We start from the raw sequence: 23,722 nt of genomic DNA, 5'->3' as shown, positions 1-23,722 counted from the left end.
TAACCACTTAATGAAGCTGCATTCCTTAAACCGCTGACAGATTATGTGAAGTTGTTTGGTTTTGAAACATGAATTTGTCATTCCACTGCTCCCCGCCCCAATGACATCTTAGTCAAAAGCCGGTGTGTTTGGGGTTGCAGGCAATGAAACACACATTTCCTCAAAGCAACTGATTCCACCAAGCAGCAGCAAAGAGAAAGGCAAAAAAGTGTGGAGAGTAAGGAAGGAGCATGGCTTGCCTTTCCAAAAAAGAAAAGCTATTTTCAATCAAGCTTATCTCTTTCAGTCCCTTATTTACTTTTAATTGGAAAGAAGGAAGTGAAGAATATGAAAATGCTTTGAAAGACATTTATAAGAGTCCTGGGTAATTGTCTGCATCAAAGATGACAATTTGCTGCATGGCTGATTTCATTTGAAAGGCTTTTCTGATTCTGTGCGTCCCAGTGGCCGGCTGAAACTTTGAAAATGGATCAGGACATAGTAGCCCAGAGCAGCACAGAAAAGAAGGTGCCATTAACAGTATCCAACTTGCAGCCAGGATGAGGACTCTGCTCCTCCTTTGAAGCTTGAAAAGGCATCGTGCTTAGACCCTCCATCTAGGATTGCAGTGTGTCGCACATTTTCTAGCTCGTGGCAGAAGAGGGGAAGCAGATGTGGACTTAATGATAGTTGTGCCAGCTGGCTTATAGTAGTAACAGGCAAAAACCAGAGCGCAAATGGCCCCAGATTCCATTTACCTGAGCAACAACCCAGCTCAGCGTTCCTGATGAAAGTCTCAGTTCAAGCACTGCAAGCTGTCGGCGACATTCTCAGATGAACATTAGCAAACCCAGGCGCAATTCAGTGTGCAAGCAATGAGCTTCCAAGTTTGAAATGATACAGCTGACAGGTGTTTAAGCAATAACCTCCTCCTCTGTATTCCAAGGCTCAAGATTTATGGTGTTTTGTGCCATGAGCAGAGCACTAAAGAAAAATAAATTTCTAACTTTCGGAGCTTGTTCCCATGTTTTCTATTAAGTCCATACATCAGTAAGTGTCATTCACCCATACGAAGTCCTATTAGTCATGTTTACAAGGTAAATGCCATTATTGCTGCTTCTTAAACTACTGAATGATGAAAATCAGACCACAGATTTTATTTTATCGAGTTCGAGGTATTTGCCAGTCCTGTTGATTAGGGTGTAATTCAACAGTATTTTACACAACTCAGATACCTTTTTGTCATGTGCCTGCTTAAAAGTCTGAAGGTTGTTATTAAATGAAAGAGAAAGAAGGTAATTACTAAATCAATGGTATAACCCTTGTGATTTGCTTTTCATCTCCTCACAGACATTATGATGAGAAAAATAAAATGAAAACCAGAATAGGCAATACAAGAAGTCATGTAACAAGCAACAGTAATCCATGTAGGTTATTCTCCCAAATGCCCAGTCAGAGGTCTCAGATGGCTAATGTGGTTGAAATGTGTAATTCAAAGCTACAAATAATATGTTTATGAATCTGGACATGTCCACTGCACCTTGGAAGCAGCTGTGTAAGGAAAAAAAAAAAAAAAAAAAGACAACAGTGTATCTGATTTCAGCTAAACAAGGTTGCAAACTAAATTATCTATTTCCTCTCACAGAACTGGAAGCTACAACACTGCAGGGCTCCCAGTTATCATTTTAAATGTAATTAAATCTAATTAGGATTAGATTTTAATGGTAATCTGGGAATACTACATTTGCATTGGCTATCCAGTGCATTGATTTACCCACCTGTATGCTACAATAGATAAGAGAGAAATTAAAGACCATACATTATGGCTTTACATCTCCATCAACATTACAGGCCAGATCTTGAAACATGCAGCCTCCAGTACTAAAATGACTTATGCACGTGATGAATTTTAAGCATATTGCCTTGTTCCATGAACTTCAATACACAGTGCTTATGTTCTCCATTGAAAAGTTATGGTTATGTGGGACTGAGATATTAATTCTTATAGTAGAAAATGTATTATTTCATATAACATACTTATCCACAGTTGCTTCAAATTACATCTATTTCATAAGCAACCTCCAAAACCAATGTAGATACTTTCTTGCGTAAACTCAAGGTTAAGGTACAATGTGCTTACCACCACCATCTTTTGTTCTTCTCAGCAGTTCCCCACATAAACTCAAACATACCATTTGTATTTGCAAATCCATTTTTATCCAATCATATCAAGGTCTACTTGTTTCAGCAGGTTTTTATTATCAGGCAGCGACTGTCCGTCTAGTATTTCTAGCAAGACATGACTAGATAGCTTGGCCTCCCAACTACTTCCCTTCCTCCCACTGGAAACTAGAGCTGCTTTTTTTCCCCTCCTTATTCTCAACATCTTGGTAGTTCAGTTTCTTCTAAAGATGTTATTCCTCAGACACATCCTTTCCTGAGACTGCTCGCTTGCTGGACATATTTTTTCTATCATAAAGCTCACCCATGAGAGTCCTCCCATACAAGCTCACCAGTAAGAGTGTGGCTGTCTACATTCTTGCAAACAAAATTAATTCCCCCAAAAAGCGACATAATCACAGTATCAGTGATGCCACTGTCTTACAGAACCATGGTTCAGGAACAACCACAGAGAAAAATTATATATGGCTTGAGGAAGCTGGGGAAAGATGAGGAGCTACACTTCAGCTGCCTGTGACCTATTACTTCACCAGTTCAGTCACCCATCTAGAAACTATATCCAAGCTTGTACACTGGCAATATGCATGAATGAAGTACAGGGATCATAAGTGATCAGCAGCACCACAGCAGATGTGTCATTTCATCATCATCCAAAACCTACAAATAAGAACAATCTCAAACCTGCCTATCTTACATCCTGAGGGGATCCACTTTCATAAATGAAAATACCCTGTGCATGACAGGGGCAAGAGGAGTGGAAAAGAAGGCAGCATATACAATTTTTCTCTCTCAGGAGAGGAATGTCAAAGAATCACATGATATAGAAGCCCATCAAATTAATGTATCCCTACCAGCAGTAATTACAGGTGCACTGTTTGAAATTGTAAAGCCTTTCTTAAGGCAGCACTACAATGACTTATTCATCAATTGATTGTTTTTGTCTGGTTGATTTTTATCAAGAAGCAAAATCTCTATTTAAAAATAAACAAAATCAGACTCAAAAATGAGTCAACATATTTTAGATTGCACTTGGAGAAGCATAAAGATTTTTATAAACTTCTGATGTCAAAACATATACCCACTCAAGCCTTCTCTAGTGGTGAAACAAAAAAAACTAGCAGAACTTCATATCACCTTCCCAAAAACTATTTGCTCAGCTGGCAGTGGCCATCCAGGCACTCCTAAATGCCAGCAATGGAGAAGAAGGAACTGCACAGCCTCTCATCTGTTATGAGATTACAGCCACAGGACATGGCACACGATCCTATTGAAGGGGTAAGAAAGACGGGTATGATGCAACTATTCAGGTAAAACAAATACATTCAGGTGTAAGCAAAGCTCTGCAGCACCTGCATCTCCTCCAATAGATCAGTGTTTTTGTTCAACACTTTTCTAGATTAACTTCTGCCCTGTATTGATCTGTAAAGTGAAAGAGACTTCTCAGCCAAATGACAACTTTAAATAAAGTATTCTGCTCTGCCCTGAAATGTCAATTTGAAAAAAGAAATACACACATGTTCAGACAGATTTATTTCACAGTGAGAAGGGTGAACTTTCAGACTGTCCGCAGCCCAATATCAGCAAAGGTCCTCTGGAAATAACGGGAGCTGTGCGTGTCAGAGCCACACAGGCTGTACCCTTCATTTTACAATTCTCCTTCACAGTTATGTCAATCCTCTTTACTATGTTTGATACAAGCAGTAAAATAATGGAAGTGTTTAAAAGATTTACTTATGATTTTAACCTGCTATCTGAATCGTTCAGGGATTTCTTGGAAATGACGACTAGATGCTGAATGTAACCTAGGGTTCTCTGGTGGGAGTTTCCATCTCACAGTACAGTTTAATGAAGATCCCAGTAGCAAATCCTAAGATTTTAACTGAAGGCAAGGAGACTTATTTTTATACATCACATAAGACTCCACTGTATGAGCTGACAGTTTGCATACAGGCAATAAAAAGCCGCCTGACTAAATACAGACATTGGAATAAAGTGTCAGTTAACAGTAATTCCATCCCGCAAGTGTTCGTGCCCATACAACCTAATGAAGAAAGACTATTTTCAGATAAGAGCACTGAAAAGGAAGAAAAAAAGTGAAAAAGGAGAAAAGAAAAATAACTACAAAGAAATCACAGTGTTGCACAGAACCAAAATATCCAATTATGCTTTGATCATAGCTTGAATTTTAAATGTTACTGTCATCATTATTTTCTATCGCACAACTTCCTTCAGTGATTACTCGATATCTATGATGTATGTCAGATGTACAGAAAAACAAAGCATGGTATAGGCAGAAGTAGTATCTTATCTTGCAGACATAATAAAGCCCATGTCTCAAACATTACTGAGAAGCCTGTCAACAAAGTAAATCAAGCACTGAGTGGAAATGAGGCATAATGCTTAATTCCCTCAATCAGCATTTTCCTGCTTGCCAGGAGCACCTCTCTTGGGTGGGCTGACAAGGTGCAAGCTAATTTACAGATCCAGGAGGAGTCAACTGAATTCAGATAGCACTGCTCCCACGTTAATTAAGAGGAGGCTGAAAAGCAAAGTTCACTCAGAAATGGTAGTGAGGGAAAAAAATAACTCAAGGAAATGTTGACTGTTATGAAGAGCAAATAACAAAGCGATCATTGGATCTTCCTATCAGTCAAATTACTGTTGTTTCCAGATTTCAAAAGCATCATATTAAGCACACAGACAAGGTTACTTCCTATTTAGCTGGGAGCACCTGATAAAAATGGTATGAATTTCCACTTTTGCACTCATTTACATCTAGAGCATTCAAAGCCGCACAGGAACACCAGACTCTAAGGCTGGAGGGCAGAGAGGAGCCAATAAGCCCCACAGCGAGTTGACTCTCTGGAACATGAAGGTTCCTGTCTTTGGATGGGACTCTGCAAGTCAGCCCTTTGCCTGCGTGCCAAAGCTTGCAAAGTGAAGCAACTATCTCACAGATCCTCTGGGTACTGGGAATGTTACACAGGAGGAAACGAAGGACCAAGGAGCTGTCTGAGCTTTCTAGATGCTGTAAATACTTTCTGACTGAACTTGAGAGATAGCACTCATGGTATCCAACATGCTACTTAGAGCCATTGAATTTATTGTGTATAATGTGCCTCAATTTTACCTGTCATTTCTGCTGTATAAAAATGGCAGAGACTGCAGAAAAGAACCAGTCAGCATTTAGTATCTCCTACCTTCCACCCTCCCCCAGCACGGGGTGCAATGCTTCGCTCCAGGCTTGAATTTAGGCAGGCAAATGTCCGGAAGATGAAGGCATCCCCATGGGACTCATAGGGGACCAGGCTAAAGTGCTCTCCTCCTATTTGACATGAGGGACTATCCCCTCTGGCTCTTTTGGTGTTCTGTGGCATATGCTGTCTAACAACCTGGCATTATTTGGTGTTATCTAAACATAGTTTCTAACTAATATTTTCTAATTAACTACTTTTTTTCCTAATTAACTAATATTTTCTAATGAGTTTTTCTATTAACTAATTTTGTAATACGATTCACAGACACAGAACAACTCTCAAGAACCTACAGTTACTACATAGGTTCAATTAATGTTTTACAGGATAAAGAAGGTAACAGGATGAAAGTTAACTGAAGGTCCACTTACATGTTTTCAGACAAGAATCACTGTTAATAAATCTTTAAAATAATACTGGTATCTCACTTCAAAATTAAGTAATGAATCACTGCATACACAAAAGAAAACAAACACTGCCTTAATATTGTTTTTTCTTGAAAATATATTTATTTACTCTAGCCAGCTAAAAGAAAGACTGATTTTCTTGCTCTCTCACCCCTTCCCACAAGTGATCAAAGGCATTTGCCATGTTTCACCATATACCCAGAACAGCAGGGTATCACTCAGCAGTCTGCTTCTTTCAGAACACTTATGTCTGCTGGAGAGATGACTCCTTTCAAAAAAACTCACTGCTTGGTAAAAATCAGGTCTTTCACTGTCCCATTCTCCAGACTGTGGGTTCTCAGAGCACACAAACTTATTTAGATCCTGTTTTCCTTAAGAGAAGCATGCTGGTTTTCAATCTCAAACTGATTCATCCCTTTCACATCATGCCTCCATGATACTAAACACTCTTAATAGCAAAGCAAAGAAAACCACTCATTTAGTAAAACATAAGCTTTGGGTACAGCATTAAGAACAGCAGTTTAAGAAAAAAACAAATTCCAAAACTGTTTGACCTGTCAAAGGACATGTGCACTACTTAGACATCACCACATACTCTTTTCAAGACCAAAGAGTTTGTTGCTTAAAACCAATTTTTCCTTTGCAGCCTCTTTAGCCTGCCAGCCATCTCCTCCTCTTCCATTCTGAACTGCTTCCCTTCCATGACACCACTCATAGGCTCAACAACTGAGAGATCATCGTGTATATATTTGTATAGTAAAATATAGCAGTCACAATATAAATGAACAACTAAAAGATAAAACTTCTTTTTATAATTCATTCTACATTTGATTGCAAAGCACCTACCTGAACATGTCTCCTAAGCCTTTCAGCATTCCTTTCTTTGCCTTAATTTTATCCTTCTCTTTATCTCGATCTTTCTTCTTTTCCTTTCCAGCCTTTTTTCTGTCGCCTTTATCTTGGCTTCCATTCATCTGTCTCTCCAATGAGTGGGATGGCTGGTCACTTGCTGTGGACACAGATTCTCTACCAGATCTTGAGCTCTCCTCTGTGTCTTCCTCCACTGAAAGCATAAATTAAGAAACATCAGTGAGATAAGAACAAACAACGAGGACAGGCTTTTTTGTATATTGCCTAATGTATTTTGAAGCAGGATATACGTACAACCACAAAATACCCTTTTTTTTTTTTTCAAAATCAGTATCTGCTCATGTGGGAGTTTCCTGGAATGTTCATTTGTACTATTAAACCCTTAAAAGCAAGGAATTCACCTTTGCAGAACTCTCTGCAAAACACAATTCATGCTTTGTGGGTATTCTGAATAATGTATGGATTAATAAAGAAGATTAGCAAAGTGATGTTAATTGGCCCATTTCATTTCAGTATCTAATCAGTTGAGGAGAGCTTTAGAAGTATCTGCAAGAAGAAACAGCAGTGCAGCATGCCCTGTCAGTAAATTCTTAGTAATAATCTCATAAAAATACAAAAGTCATTAAGGACTGTTAACCCTCAATATACGCCTTAATAGATTTTTCTTCTGCTGCAAGTTACATAATGGTTGTGTTGCACTACTTCTTTTCCTGGAGTAGTTTAAAACACATCATGTACCATGGTTTTTATTGTTGGTTTTATTCTTGGTTGAGATGGGACAGCCTGGCAGGTTCAGGTGGGGAGATTCCATGCAGTGGAACAAGTAAAATCCTTTAAAGGTAGATAACATGTTTCTTCTCTGTCTCCAAGAGAAGACCTAAGAGTATCCCTAAGCATGACCAATGTTAGATTTAACAAAGCATATGCATTTCAGAAAGTTTGAAAGAAAAATGACCAAAAGAAACAATCCACTCAAAGACTGAAAACTCCCCCTGTAGCTTAGTGAGAAAGAAATAAAGCACTCCAAGCTTGTGGGTCAGAATGCTGAAACCATTTTGACTTCACTTAAAGCCAAATCCAAAAGTTATACTGCATGGCTGGTGAAGCAGTGTCCTTCCAGAAGCTCTAACATTTTAAATCATCACATTATTAGTAGGGCTACACCATCTCCCAATTTTCCAACAGACAGCATAAAGCAGTGATGAGGATCACAGATGCATACTTTGTGCTGTGTCCTGTAGCTCTAATGAATACAAAGGGTCTAAACAACTTTTGGCAGTAGAAGTTGAAAAATATGGTATTGCTTTATATATACACAGTCTATGAAAAATAAATTTTTTTTTGTACTCAGTAAGATTTGGAAATGGCCACAGCTTATAGAAGGAAAAAAGAATATTTTTTTAGTTTAGCATATGTTTACTACTTATTATTATTATTTCTGCTAATACCATTGTTTCTAGAGCTCAGCAACTCTTCTGCAGCCAACAGAAGTGTGTAATTCTTTAGAAATTTCTCATAAACTACTGCAGAATATAAACTTGCTTTTCTTAGTCATCATTCATATTCACCTTACAAGTAATTCATTGAACCTGAAAGTCTACAAATCACTGACTGAAAGCCATTCGATATCGTCTCTTCTGTCTCTCAGATACTTGCCTGCAAAATACTTTTTATTCATTAATATTACAATACACTGACCTGTCCAATAGACTTAGTGCTTATTCACATTCCATGTCGGATAAATCTCAACTTTAGAAACTATTTTTAAAAGTCAACTAGTACTCTGACATACAAATCACCAGGAAAAAAAAAAAAAAAAGGACAGGTCTTGGCATTTCATGTTAACTTGTCTTCAGGACAGCTATTACTTAAGTAGATGATACAGCTTCTCAATTGTAGGCACAATTTTAATATTCAGATAATCGTATTTTAGAAAATTAATAGGCCTGTCCTATACATGACTCTGTACTAGCTGTACTTGTACTTTTTTTGGTCACAGTGTTTCTTAATCAGTGTCTGGGATGATATTTAGTTATTATTAAAAGAGTAGTGGAAAACCACTTTGGAATAGAGATGCTAATTTTTTGCATGTTAATTTATAGCTACAATCTGTTCCAGTTAAAACCAACTAGACATATAAAAGACTGTACTTGCAAACAAATATAATTAGTTAAAAAATGCATTCAATTTCTGACAAATTTTGAAGTCAAATGTTTACTTGGTACTTCATTGCTAGAATTTTAAAGATGAATCAGTTTTGACCTATGGTTGTTCATATTCATATAACAATACATTAAATTAATCCTAAATATGTATTAAGTGTACTGTGCTATGCTGACTTGCTGAACAAATTGTCATAACAATGCTTCCTCTTATTATTTATTTTGCATATTCTATGCCTCACTTCCCTACTTGTGCTGCAATAAATATTTGTCTATCATACACAGTTTGCTTGCAATTAACTCTGTAGCTTAGACTGAGCCCTGTGAACTAGGTTGCCTGTTCTCCTGGAATAAACACTGGGGTGTCTAATGCAGTAAATAGATTTCCAGTTTTCTTGAAAGGACTCAACATGAAGAAACTTGTTTCACTTTTATGCAGCACAGTTGTTCTGCAATTAACATACACCTAATTACTAGTGTTTAGAACAAATGCAAATGCTGCTCAATTAAAATTCAAGCCCAGGCTACAAATGAAACTTCTAATTTTTGTTAAGTTGCAGTAATGACATTAGGTTACTGCAAAATGCAGAATGTATTTGTTTTGGTGCTGTTATTTCCTTCCTTTCCTGCAACCTCCTGCAGCCTCCCCATTCAGGATGCTGAAGCCAAAAAATTAAATTGGAGTATACTTTAAACATCAATTAAACCTGAAAACTAGTGTCATTTCATGAACCTCACTGTACTATGGAGAACTACACAAACAGGTATTATGAAGCTATTCTCCTAATTAGGCCATAAAATGGAAAAGATGCACATGAGGAATCAAAGCTACTTAACGTGAAACTGTTTTGCCACTAAGCTTCTAGGCCTCTTATTGTGATATTTAATACAGCCACAGATTCTAGCAATTAAGATTCAGCAAAAGATTAGAAAGCTTTGTCGATCTCTCCTAGTCCAAATGCCTTGTTCTCATTCAAGACACTAAAGATAAACATTTTGCTTCCAGTCAGCTATGTCAAGTATTAAGGAAGAAGAAAAAAAAAGCAGGGGAAATGATCAGTGAAAGCTGAACACCCACACCATTCCACAAATGTTACTTCTTTACAGCCATTAAAACTTACATGCATCTTCTCGAATACTTTTTAAAATGTTACCCCAGAACTGGTCACTGCTATCTGATTTTCATCCTACATTTAGTAACTTAATAGCACGTTGTTCAAAGGACAGCAAGTACATTCAGAAGAGAGTCAGCCCCTTCACCACATATGCTACCTGTATTTTTATGGCTTTTGTATATGGGGTGATGACATGTTAAGAATTCCTCTATACAATTTTCTGCAGTGCTTTTATTTGCTACTCCAAAGAGGGTCACTGACTGGAAGAAAGAAGAACTCAGCACTGAAACACTTGGAGGAGAAAGAGGAAAAAAATTCAAGTAAAACAAACGGATCCAAACTCAAGGGCATCAGCAAATTGACCACCAACGTGTTTGCCTGGGTTTTATAATGAGAGAAAACCACATTTTAATTTCAAACAATTATGGAATAATTAAATACAATTAAAAAAAACTTAGGCAATGTCGTTATGGCAGCAGTGAGGCATTAGTTACGTTAGGACCAGATTGTTAAATTAACTTCTACATATTCGTATGTGCCCAGGCTTTGTCCAGCTGAAGACACTGTTCAGCAAATTCTCTGGAACCTGAGGCCACATATAATTTACACAAAGTGGAGCAGACTACAGTGCTTTCAGTTTTAATACAGATACAGACGTGTTTTCAGAAAGACAAACCTGAGAACCTAGCATTTTGTGCTGCTCTCAGGCAACATATGGCTGGGCCAGCTCTTAAGCTCCCATGGCCACCGTGAGAAGACCTTGAGGACTGAATTCTGTCCAACCAACTTACTACATTTGCTTTGCTACTCATCTGTTTCTATGAACCTGGCACTGCAAATTTCTGCATAACTTCTTAAATGTTTTATTATAATTGTGGAAGCTATTGAAACACAAGTAACTCAACAGAATGCGTAGTTCTATGAACATAGCTCTGGTCACACTTTGTTTAGCCCTTCTTTACCATGTGAGATTTGAGAACAGCCTCACTCTTGCTCTCCCCATGACACTGAGATGGCTCTTGACCCACCAGTGCTAGACGACTTCATCCACACAGAGAGATGAGGGCAAAGACTCGGCTCATGGCATTGTGATTTCAGCCAGAAGGTGTTGTCTGGTTTCCACTACTCCCGTGCAAAGGATACAAAGGCCACCAAATACTTCCTTGCTACTCCCTGTGCATTGCATCAACAAGCTCAAAACCCCTTACAGTAATCTCATAAACCTATACTCATCTAGAAATCATTTCATGACAACAGCTTTGCTATATTTTTGATCAAATGAATCTAAACCATCTGTAACTTCTGGATAAGCCTTGGTTATCTGATGTCTCAAAACAGGATATTACTATCAGTGGGCTCACACCAAACAAGGCATTTTAGAAAAACATGGTCTTATGTCTCAAAGACCAAGGGCATGCAGTTTGGGAGAACGAGCAGGATCACTACACATTTTCTCATACTTATTCTTCTACTGGCCAAAATCAGACTGACAGCCAGCAGCACCAGACCAGCATTTAGCCTCACTGCTGCGTGAAATTGCTAGGTGCTGCAAAAGCGAAGCAGAATTAATTCAGTTCATAACCACCTTTGAGAAAAGTGACTGGTAAAATGACCTCTCTTTCAGAGGTCAGAGGCAGATTTTTTTTAAAAAAAGCAAATAGTTTTGAAAAAACAAAAGTGATTACAAAAGTAGCTTATAAAAGAATATTAGGGAATGAGGCTTATGAAACAGACTTTCTGAAACTAAAAAATTTTTAAAAGAGCAGGAAGTGAAAAAATCTCTTTTCAAGCCTTTTCTGTTAACATTCAGGGTAAATATTTTACTGCTTCAACCTTCCCACCACCACCTTCATTCATAAACTTCTAACCAGCTGCAGGTTAATTAAAAAAGATTCTGCTGTCTGTGACAAGTTGAAAGTAGTACAACATGAAGGTTAAAAATTCAATGATTTTAATACAACCCCTGATTGAGGTAATTTACCATTCATACTATTTTCATTCAATACGAGTTGTCATTTTACCAGCCCATTCTTACATAGTTCAATAATGATAAGGTTAGCTTTGAAGTGATTCTTTTATGTTAATGACATTCTCCACATGTTGGGTCATACTTCGGGTTAAAGAACTGAAAATGTAAATGAATGCCCATTAGGGTGGGTAATAGCTGATCATTAACTTTATATTTTATTAGATCTGCCAGCCTTACTCACTCTAATTAAAGGGCAGTGATTTCTTTTTTTCCCCCAGACACTACAAATGTACTCTTTCCAAGTTCGATGCACACCATACTTTTGTAACACAAATTCAGTGTTTTTTTGTCTTTCTGCATAACTTTTTTTCTAATTTACATTAGTAAATTAATTAGCTGTCTTACAGAAAATTTTCATAGCAATTTAAGTAAACACACTCCTAATAATCTTATTTCCTTATTTTAGAAAGGAAGCTGCAGAGTGTTGCAATCTGTTAATGCATATGAAGGGAAAAAGTCTGAAAAAAATTGATGAAGAGAAGTTAGTTCTATTCTTTAAAAATCCTAAAATTATCTTCTACTATTTTTAATCACTTTTTAAAGGAATTAACCTATGTTGTTATCATTCTTTATGTACAGCAATAGTTTACTTACAAGTTTCCATGCCTTCATCATCATCATCTGCTACAGGTTTATCATAGGATTTGTCTATGGCAGCTCTGAAGCTTTCATTGCAGCCTCGTCCTCGGATAATTCGCGGGCGCGGGCGGTGGAAGGGAATATCACCATTCAGAGTCACCTCAGCAACGGCTGTCTGCAGACTTTCTAATGAGCTGGATTTCTTCAGCCCTAATGAAGGCCCCACATCTCTGGTTGGGGAACCTTAGTGATTTAGGGGAAAAAAAAAAAGGTAATTAGAATTAGTATTGAGAACTGCATGCTTGATTATGCATATCCATCCTGAAAGTCTTTGGGGACACACTTAACATTATTCACATCATCTCTCAATAATCTGTAGGGAATTCTCCACAGATTTGTTGGTCTCAGAAGTGAATGAGTATGTCAAGTCACAGTCAACGAAACCGACAACGTTAGCAACGTCTGGCTTTTCAAATCAGTGAAGAGAGACCAACATCCATTATTATTATTATTTCAACAATTTGAATGATAAAGTAATCATGGGGCTTTAAAAATACAGCTCATAAAAACAGCAAATTCATATCTACCAGCATCAAACATAACTATTAACTACTTTTGAGCAGCAAATTTTATCTGTACTAGCAACTCATGAACAGAGCGTGGATTATGGGCATGAATCCTACTGTGTTTAGAGTAACAGTCATGCAAAGTAGCCTGACTTCTGTCTTCAAGGAACATGCTGTTTGCTTTTAATCGAGTTTTAAAGACTTGCATCAAATTGCTAACAATTTCATAATGAAATGTTTCTGAGAAATATCAGTTGACTTACTGGGATTTTGTGAAGTTGTTTAAAAATATCTGAGGAAAGGACCCAATTAGTCAGGCAATACCAGTTACCCAGCTGGAAAAGAAATGCATTCCTGGCAGTCACCAGGTTGATGTTTGGGCAGCACTACAGCTGGGGCTGAGGGCAGCTCTTATTGCTGCAGCATGTCTGGAGGTGTGCCAAGACAGTCCCAGACAGTATTCTGCAAAAGCCTTTCCCCATCCAGACTTTTCTTCTCAGGTTCATGGACTAAATGTCTAGCCTCTGTTTTTAGATACACACACTCACAGTGCTAATCAGCTGACAACTGCACAATTAGATCTCATATTATTGTTAAAACTGGGAGAGATCTTTCAGAGGGAAAAAAAAAAAATCACCGCAATTAGTTGGAAGCTATTTTATTCAAAAGTGCAGTACAGTCTTGTCCAGATTTTCCACAAGATTTGTGACTGGAGAGAAAAATGAGGTAGGACAGCATCATCATTAGCTGGATTTCCTGAAGTTTGGTCTCTAGCCCTTGCCTAGAATACAGAAACCCACTTTTTCTCTACCCAAAGGAAGCAGAACAGAGAAGGGTGCTGTGGCACCACAGCAGTCCCAGGTGGTGGGTTGTTACTCTATTGATATCCCTATCCTCATCTGACAGAGGCACAGAAAGATAAATTTCAAGGCCAACCACCACTGAGACAGAGCCAAGAATGGAACCTTCAGGAATACCAAACCAATGAACAATAAGCAAGATCTGGTGTGAATAACATGATAAAGGAAAATTATCTTTTTAAAGTATTTATCTCAGAATAATACAAAGCTCTGGAGTTGATCCCTATTCTGGCAGATATTAGAAGGGAAGAGAGACAGTATCTGTCACTGTTGTTTAACAAAGGTATGTGAAGTTACCTTACATGGCGAAAAACTGCTACTGAGCTACTAAAATCAGCTTCTGTCACTATTGAGTATTAGGTGAGGAGGAAGGGGGTTGCTGGACTGACAGAAGGGATGCAGGTTAGCAGCATGGCAAGTCTTCTCCATGCTGTTTGCTAACTTGGTATGAGATGGAGCAAGGCAGCAAATGCTTTCATTTTCCACTCAGCTATTAAAAGTCTGAGCAATTAAGTTAAATTGAAATCCCTCACATCAAATAAATTCAAACAGCAGCCATCGAACTATTCCCCTTCAGCTGCCCTACTGATAAGATGAGCTTGTAAATAGAAACAAAACAAAAATCCTCTTTCACAGGTCTACACAACTCCTGCAGTTTGGTTCCCCCCGCAGTCCAGAGTCCTGCTGCTTGCACCCTTGGCCAGAAATTAATACAACCCAATAAATGAGAAATTTTATCTTGATGAACTCACATCTCCTAGAAGAAGCCACTCTCACTCACAGCCCATACTTGTTGGAGGGCCGAGGGTTATGAGGAAAGTTGGGGGCACAACACAGCTGTTGGGGTGAACAACAGCAGCCAGCTGGGACAAGGGAGGTTTGGTGGCTTCCCAGCTGTGCAAACAAGCTGCAGGCCAGGTTCAAACTTCTGAACATGGACTGAAGTCTAAGTCAAGTATTTATGTATAACACTCTCTTTACCAAGTAAAAGAACTCCAATTTAGACAGTGCCCTATAGAACTGTCCACTTTCTAGCATATGTCAAAATCTGCTATTCCTCCACTAATGCCTGCAGTACACAAGAAGTGAGATTTGTTTTTTACTTTTTGAGATTGTATTTTGTTAAAAACAGTCCATGAGACTGGGAAAAATGAATGTAACATTTTGAAGGAAAAAAAAAAGAGGAAATGGGACAATCATATATAAACCAGCTGTTTGACAGATTCAATTTCATATACAAAAGGAAAGGGTATCCTCTTACATGGCAACTTACTGTAAACTTTTTATTCCAGGTTCTGCTTTGCAGCCTTCTAAATGAAATGCTCATATATCTTCTCCTAATTACTGAGTGGCTCTTTTTGTAAACAGTAATTATAAAGAAGGCATTTATGTGCCCATTTATGTTCATAAAGGACGTTAAAGAAAATTCCATTTCCTGCCACCCAATACAGATCTTTGTGAAAACTGTGTTTATGTAAGTTGTGCTTTCCCAAAGGGAAAGCTAGATGGGATATGACCTAATGTTCCTTGAGTACTGAAAAACTAATAATGGATTACAGAAATGATAGGAATATTTATTGAACTTGGGTGGCCATGAACACAGATGTGAACAGGTTGCTGAATCTGAAAGAGAAAATGTCCTTTCGCAAGCAATTTAAGCACTGTGATCATAAAGCTATGTACATTTTAATACCTTCACTATCTTCTATGGCCACTTCATAGCAAGTTTACTATTTTCAAAATATATAGTTAAGCCTCCCTGTAAACTGAGTGAGTTCAGAATTTATTAGTAGAAATCACCAGCTAGAAAGTGAGTTGTTTACCCATAATCCATCGAGAAACAGCAAACTTTCTTTAAAATTATTCTGTTTAAAATTTATGAGTCACATCAAAACCTTGTGTTCTAAATACAAAAATGTCAGCATTTTCTTCCAACCTTTACAGTGCTGGTGGTAATCATCAGAAATGTTATCTGTTCAGAACAAGTTCTACTTCTATTTTGACACCAGAATTTAAACTAGAAAAACAGAAGAGAAAAAGACACATCTACCTAAAGCATCTTTATATGCCTGAGGGGTAAATGGGATTCTTTTATATTTTTTAAAATTTGAAGTTTATCAAAATTTTCCTTTCCAACAAGGATATTAACAACTATCCTCTGAGGTAGATTCATCCCCCCACACCACAGCAGTCCCCCCCCGCCATGACTGCCACCATGTGCGCAGCCTCCTTGCATGCTCCGCTTCCAGGCTCTACTCTACACACCTCACACCCCCACCCATCTCTCAAAGCCTTGTAACATGCTCACCCCACTCCGCCAAGCACAGCCCCTGCCCACCACACATGCATCACCACTCCCTGTGTCCCCAGCTGGCCAGCCCTTGGTGACAACGGCCAAGCCTTGCCCTTCAGGCCATGCAACCACCCTCTGCTCATGCACGACTGTGCTGGCAGCGTGTGCATCTGCTCTCACACGGCACCGACAGCCCCCACCACAGAACTCCACAGCACATACAGATACAGCGAGACATTTAATACGCATAGATCACATGAGGCCTACATGTTGCTCCCTGCTCCAAGCCCTTTGTTTTTCCCTTGTGCTGACACTGTTTAGCAACTCACTGTGCTTCCACTTCTCTCATCTTCAGTATTTATATGGTGCTACAAATCCACTTGGGCAATTTGCAAAGGCAAAAAGCATGGTGTCAAAGGACATACAATGTTTCCTTCAGTGACTAATTTTAATGGCTATAAAGTAAATTTTTCATCAGCACTTTCTTTTAAATAATTTAAAATTATAATTTTGTTTCTTTCAGAAACATTATTTTTATTAACTCTTGGGTTAAACGCTACCAGCAATTGATGCCAAAATTTTCCCTTGATTTGATTAAAGCAGTTTTGCAAAGGCACAAAGTCAACCTTCTAAACACCTTCTTAAAGGACATTAGCAGCAAGTCTGTCTATTTACTAACATCTGCTCCATTAGATTTGATAAATTCTTGTATTTCTAGTTCAATTCATACACTAAAAGTATCATTTTGGCTGGGGAAAGCAGGGGAGGAAAAGAGCAAGCAACTGCGCCAAAAATAGTTTAGTTTTGGTTCTATTTAATAAAACATTTATTTTAAAAACACTGTGTATAAATAAATAAATAAATAAATAAAGTGGTGTTTGACTTTTTTTCCCCTTTCCTTTTCATTTTCACAATGTGTACAAAGAAAAATAACCATCTAGAACTACAGTATTCCTGGGACTCACTAAATGAGCCATGCTCAATTGCTACTGAATATACTTCTAACCTCTAGGATGAACTGTAAACACTGCAAGGATTAGGCACTTCAAGTGAACTATAGAAAGAAAAATAATTAAAAATCTATTATAGCAACTAGCACTGGTGAGTTCTACACTCTCCTTTTCATCCAATACTATTAAGTCCAACTTTGACTGTAACAGAGTTTGTATTTATTTTTTTCTAAAGTAAATATATGCTGAAGTTTTCTGACTTCTAGAGTTCATTAAAACATAGTTCACCACACATCTGTAGCATTTTTTTTCTTAGAACCAGATGATTTTTAAGCCAAACTACAGTAAGTGGCTTGTTTAACAACCACATCTATCTTCAGTAATGGGAGAAATCCCATGTTTATATACAAAACCTGGTTAAAAGCACACAAAATAAATAAAAGTACAGTAAAAGGTGATTTTCCTTTTTTCAGTCACTGAGCTTGCTGTGCACAAAATATGTAACTGCTTAGTCCAGATGGTTACGGTCATGCTCTTTCACCCAAGTTGTCTGACTTGTCTATTTTTAGGAATTTAATCCAGGTGTTACACAGAGAAAAACTACACTCGATTAATATCACCCTCTATTGATACCACCAAAACCACTACACACTTTTGAAACCTAAGCATCATATTTTACTAAAACACACAGGTTTTACACCATTATAATCACATCCCATTCAAATAGGCAGGCTAATAAGAAAATGAAAAATAACTTACAATAATTTTGAGTTTGATCTATAACTCCTTTTTATGTGAATAATGTTCAGGGGTGAGGCAGTTCCTAAGCACTGATTCTTACCACAACCATTAACACAATTCATATATTCACACTCTGATGGCTTTAATCCTTCAAAACATTCATACATTTTAATTTCATGTACTCATTCTCAATTTGTAAAGCGGCATGTCTGTGGTCATATTCTGCAACATTTTAAGAGCTAGAAGTTTTAGTTGTTTAAATAAAAATTATAATTTTATCACTTGATTACTTACAGCTTTTCAGTATTCCTACTCATGTTGTAAAGTGTGGTTAAACAGAGATGCAGTTGTGAATTGTTAATTGTAAATTCTGTATGGAATGCTCTAGTCCCCAAATCATGCTAAAATAAATAATATTTTCAGGTTAAAAAGGTGAATTGTTCCTAATTAGAGCTAAGTAATGTTATGGTGTCCTCTGGATCTAGCCTAATTAAAATAGCATTCCAAAGGTCAAAAGCTAACTTATATTAATAAATCATAAAGGTTCATAATTGCAGTTGGTGCATTATTTTAATTACTAATAAATAATATGCTTTGAAAGCTATTTCTCATTATCATTGTGAGAAACATTACAATCGATGGTATGTGGAAAAGATTCTATTTACATATTCTTTTGTTCTGTTATGATGCTCAGGTTTCAGCTCCAAAGGCAAATCAACTTGCACTAATACTCTTCAACTCAACTCACAACATCTATCTGATGACCACTTGAGGCAAAGGTAGCAGTTTTCTAATTAAAATAATTATTTCCAAGCACTGTGTTAGCACTGTAATAAGCCAAACATTCGACTGTTCTACATCATCTCTCTGTACATTAGAGTTTGAAGCTAGGAGATTTTCCAAGATTTTTTAAAAAGGATAAAAAATGCAAACAACTGTGAATATTTATGAGTTCAAAGAGTAGAAACAGGTGTCTACCTACAGTCACATTTATGACCTGGTTGAATATACTACCCTAGATACTTATCTCTATAGAGAATTTTCTTTTTCTCTACGACTTGATTATTCACAACAATAGAAAGCAGCCATGCAAGTACTGGAATATTCATGTTTTCATGCAATTTGACTGGCAGTTCTGTAATTGTGGTAAGCTGCTTTGACCAAGGTTTCTATAGCAACAGCCTTACTGTCAATTCTTACCTGTTTTCTGGTCATCCATTGTACTGAGCTTAGTCTCGTCAGCTACTGTTAAAAGGTAAATGTATAACGGTTAGCCCAGTTAGTGCCCATGCCCCACATGCATCCAACATTCCTTCTGTTTTTTCTGGTTTTTTTCAAGTTAGGGGACCTTAGCAATGTCATACTTCATGCAAATAAACTGCAATAGTAAGCAAACATTCTGGGTAGAAATGGCAGCAAACTAGTAACCTTCATGCAATGTCAGTCATGTTCACATCACAGGCAGGTACAATATGTTATTTACACGTTAGCACATGACAACTAGTCAAGACAAGTCAATACCACCAACCTTACTGTCCCCTGAGGAAGTTGGTGAATCAGGGATTGTAGTTAAGATATTCACAATTATTGAAAAGGAGCAAATCATATTATATTTTATCATTCTGAGTAGGGAATTTTGCGTGTTTAAACAATCAGAACTCACTGTTTAAGGTTACTAGAGTCTGCACTTCAGAATCTAAATTCAATGGCAGAAAAATAGATGGGCTTGTTAGCAATTACTTATTCTCAGTTGTTTTATCAGTTAAAATGATTATAGTCGATTGCCTGTCTTAGCTGCTGCTACTTTATAGAGCTTTTGATATAAATATTAAAACTTGGGTCTCAAACAGATAACAGACTAGCCCCATTTCCTAATTCTGAATGAACTCTTTAAAAAAAAATACTTGCATCTTCAATATCTTAATCAAAATCCATCTGCAAAATGAGACTATGAAGGATCTTTAAGGCTAATTGCATTATAATAATGAACTGAGAATAATCCTGTCTACCCAGAACCACAGCATGGTACAGTTTTATGCAGTTATTCTATACGGATTGGTAAATGCACTTTTCACCTCCATTTTAATAAATACTTTTAATGTTTATGTATAACCATGTATCCAGAGGGCTACAATATTTAAATGTATGGACATTTGCAAGTGGTACAAACAATACTTGGCCATTCATGTTAAGAATACTTTACTTCCCACCGGTAGACATTACATGTAGTAGTACTGGACATAAACAGTGTGTTTGGAATGACAAAATCTTTATACTTACAACATGAAAATCAGGTTCAAATAAAGCAATTGAAAAAATATCACTCACTACCTAGATCCATGCTTTTGGATTTTCGTGTTTTAACAAACTCCAACTGACTGGCATCTGAAAATTGCTTTGTACGCTTTTCTGACATGCTCTGGCGTCCAAAACCCTCTCGCTGGAAGGCAAGCACTGGATCAACATCTGGACTAAGAGTGCTGTAGGAAGGGAAAAAAATCATGCGAACATTTATCAAGATCACACAACCTTTCACTCTGCAGAGAAAAGCATTTATTTAGCACGTGACTTCTACCAATGATAAAGTGCACATTTTTAAATAAACCACTGCAAGTAGTCAGTTACACACACGATGGATTTGTTTTACTGCAATTCTATTTGAAAGTACCAAGAATTTCACTTACGAGCTTTAATGAAAGATATACATATCTGGTGCACTATACACATACTATCAGAATGTACAGCCCAAACACAGGAATAATTTGAGGGAGACTAAAACAGTTCCTTTTTCTTCATGAGAAACAAATAAATTCTGTTGATAGCAACTTATCAGATTTTTCATCACAAAATGTTTTTAGTAAAGCATAAACAGAATCTGTCCTGCCTGAAGACAACAGAGCTTTAAACTTCTTCATTTAAAGACTTTATATCAAAATTTCTCTCCACATGTGAAATTGTTTGTAAATTTTTCACAGCATCTCCTGGATTTTACGTGGCTACAACAGACAAACATATTTTTACTCATTACTTCCCTACAGAGCAAGTATTGCCACAATGGTTCCACCACTAAAATCAGAAATGGGGGTAACAGGACTAGGTTTGTCTGTTCTGCAGGTTTCTTTCCTGACCTCAGCTGAGAGAATCAGGTCTTCAGCCAGCAGTGATTGGTGTTTCACCATGCTTCATCAGAAGCATGATGAAGATAGATTTATTCATGCTGGTCAAATGTTGGCAGAATCATGAATGCAAGAATGCAGGCAAAATTTGGTGTACTGAGCCCTAGGCTTGCAATGTGTCACCATGGCCACAACCCATGTTAAAAACAATAAAAAAATAGATGAAATTGCAAGATTGCTTCTTGCTAATAATATGAAAGGAAATTCACACAAAGGTCTTCTAACTCCTGGAAAAGGGGAGAGTATTAAGAAGAGCTTGAGGCAAGCCCAAAGAATTTAGATTTCTACTTCAGCTGGCACAAAAAGAAATCAAAAGCATAAAATACCAAAAAACTCACTATTCTGCACCACTGTTACCTATTCTATTGGGAAAAGATCCTTCAAAATCCTCTCTTTGATTGTTGTTGTACTTCAAGATAAAAAAGTGGAATATTTTGTCACTGAGATCTCTAAATAGACTAAATGCCATTCAAAATATTGAATACATACATGCTACTGTTCAGGAACATGTTTCAAGAGAATTATTTTCTACTTTTAGGGCTAAGCATAATACACATCTCATATGTAGTGAGAAACAGACAAATAGTGAATTTCTGCAGAAACTAGCTCATACTTTTAAATTCTGTAACATGCACATGTTTATGTATGCCAGGTAGTATAATTTATAGAAGCATCTTTGATCAAGAAACACCTGGGTATTAGGCACAACAGCAAAGAGAGGTAAGGAAAAGTATACAAAGGCATCAAGTACTATAAAGGATGAAAATCACTATCCGCATTACCAGGCAGCCTAGCAGAAATTCAGTCTAGTAGTGGCAGATTTACAAATAATAAGATACGTGCACGTGACAAGCATATAATACGTAAGTGAGAGTAGGATCAGAGCTTATATGAATAAAGTCAATGTCAAGTGCCTTTTGACTTTAATGTTTCTGGCTCAGGCTCATAATGTTTTACATTTAATTACTGCAACTATTTCAGAGATGTCTGTACAATTTAGCAACATTTTGAAGCATATGCTTAAAAGCTCTGATGAATCAGAGCCTGAACTCAAAAATAACTATTTAGTCCTCACATTCACTCCCACAAAACAGAGAAAAAATTATCTCCACATGATGGAAAGATAAAACAGACAAGGCCAATATACACTTCTAGCATTTACAACAGTGCAACACGTAGCTGAATAAGAACCATGTAAGTCTGAAAACATTCTCCGAGTGACTCAGCTGAACTTACAGGGTTTCAACACCTTTCGTAATCAGATCATAAATGACTTTCCCAAGGCCACACAGGAGTTTCTGGCTCACTGCTAGTCAGCCCTGTCTCTGAAGGCCAGAAAAATGTGGTTTTACTAAGTGAGAATTTTCTCTAGCAACATCTGTTAACACAGTTCACATTAAAGATGACCGGCTTCATCTTGACGAACAAAATGTATCCTGTGACACTTTCTTCAAAAGGGTGAATTTCTAAAACTATTTGTTTTGGCTGTATGCTCCTTTTTTTCATATGAGCTTGCTTTGATCTATATATATATAAAGCTTCTAATGAAGTTGAATGTCATTTTCATGTAAATACAGCATGCACATATATATTCAACTTGAAGTCCTCAGAACAGACTAAAACTCCAAAGTTACATAAAACTCGAAAAGGGCACCAGAGGTCCCCGAGAGAACAGTGGGGTCTGGACACAGCGTCAGCAACCAGGAATTCTGGAGACTGGATGCCAACGTTTCCAATGCCACTGCCTTTAGGGGCTTTCTCTCTGCTTCCCTTATCTGCCCTTATCACACCTACCTTCCACACACACTTATTAGGAGGATTATTACTCTGTGTTTGCACAGTATCCTGCACACTAAAAGCATACTTAGCACCAAAAATTACTTGCTCTCTGACATCACAACATCTCACACCTTTTTACAGTACAAATATCTGAGTCCTAGGTAGAGTCATCAGTTTTCATGTCCTGGTTTATTTCTGTTATTAATGACCCAAGAGCATGTTTTAGTAAGTAAGGAAGGAGCAGATCCCAGGAGTTTGAATGCACGTAAATTGCCTAAAAGTATTCAAAAGCCCCTGTGAAGATACACAACTGGAAAGGCCAATGAGCACAGAGAAAGAACTAATGTCCCTAAAAATGCCTCATTTTAATATTTTTCAACTACATTAATAAAAGACAGAAGGTGAATTTAGTGCAAGTCATTAAGCAATGCCAAATGCAATTTACTATATTCTAGCATACTTAACAAATAAGATTTCTGGAATGACAGCTGATCCTTAAAAGAATGTAACCGTCTTTTGACCCTCAATGTTATTAAAATTCCACTTATTAATCCTGTCTTATTGGTCCTTTGTTTTCATAACATTTTCATCAAGGATTAGGGAGATATTGTGAGGCTGGAAAAGCTTACATTTTCTTCTGTGATTCAGAACAGCTGCCATTCTTGTTTGGATAACCCTTCATCCATATTCTTAGTTTTACCCTTTGTGCCTTCCAGCAAAATCATACAATGCACCTTCATTTTACAAGTCTTCCTTCATCCATTAGCAGCAGGAAATTAAT

At 37.3% G+C, this 23,722-nt stretch overlaps 1 protein-coding gene across 16 annotated transcripts in view; it reads right to left on the bottom strand.

Annotated features, from left to right (window-relative positions):
- The window catches only part of PARD3 (par-3 family cell polarity regulator), a 457,172-nt gene that overhangs the window by 135,246 nt on the left and 298,204 nt on the right, over positions 1-23,722 (bottom strand). For 9 of the 16 annotated variants that reach the window (XR_012624146.1, XM_074832438.1, XM_074832496.1 and 6 more), the window contains 4 exons: positions 20,315-20,466; positions 19,187-19,231; positions 12,592-12,819; positions 6,668-6,884 (listed from right to left, as the gene is read on the bottom strand). Coding sequence is in view for 15 of the 16 variants with exons in the window: in XM_074832438.1 (XP_074688539.1) it covers positions 6,668-6,884; positions 12,592-12,819; positions 19,187-19,231; positions 20,315-20,466 (642 nt within the window). In the remaining variant the exon portion in view is untranslated. The remainder of the gene's footprint in view (positions 1-6,667; positions 6,885-12,591; positions 12,820-19,186; positions 19,232-20,314; positions 20,467-23,722) is intronic. The other 7 variants (XM_074832447.1, XM_074832514.1, XM_074832573.1 and 4 more) reach the window with 4 other exon arrangements.

This window comes from Strix aluco, chromosome 1, assembly GCF_031877795.1.
Source record: "Strix aluco isolate bStrAlu1 chromosome 1, bStrAlu1.hap1, whole genome shotgun sequence".
NCBI classification, from domain to species: domain Eukaryota; kingdom Metazoa; phylum Chordata; class Aves; order Strigiformes; family Strigidae; genus Strix; species Strix aluco.
Note: the sequence above shows the minus strand (reverse complement) of the source record. Positions and strands in the feature narration are given on the sequence as shown.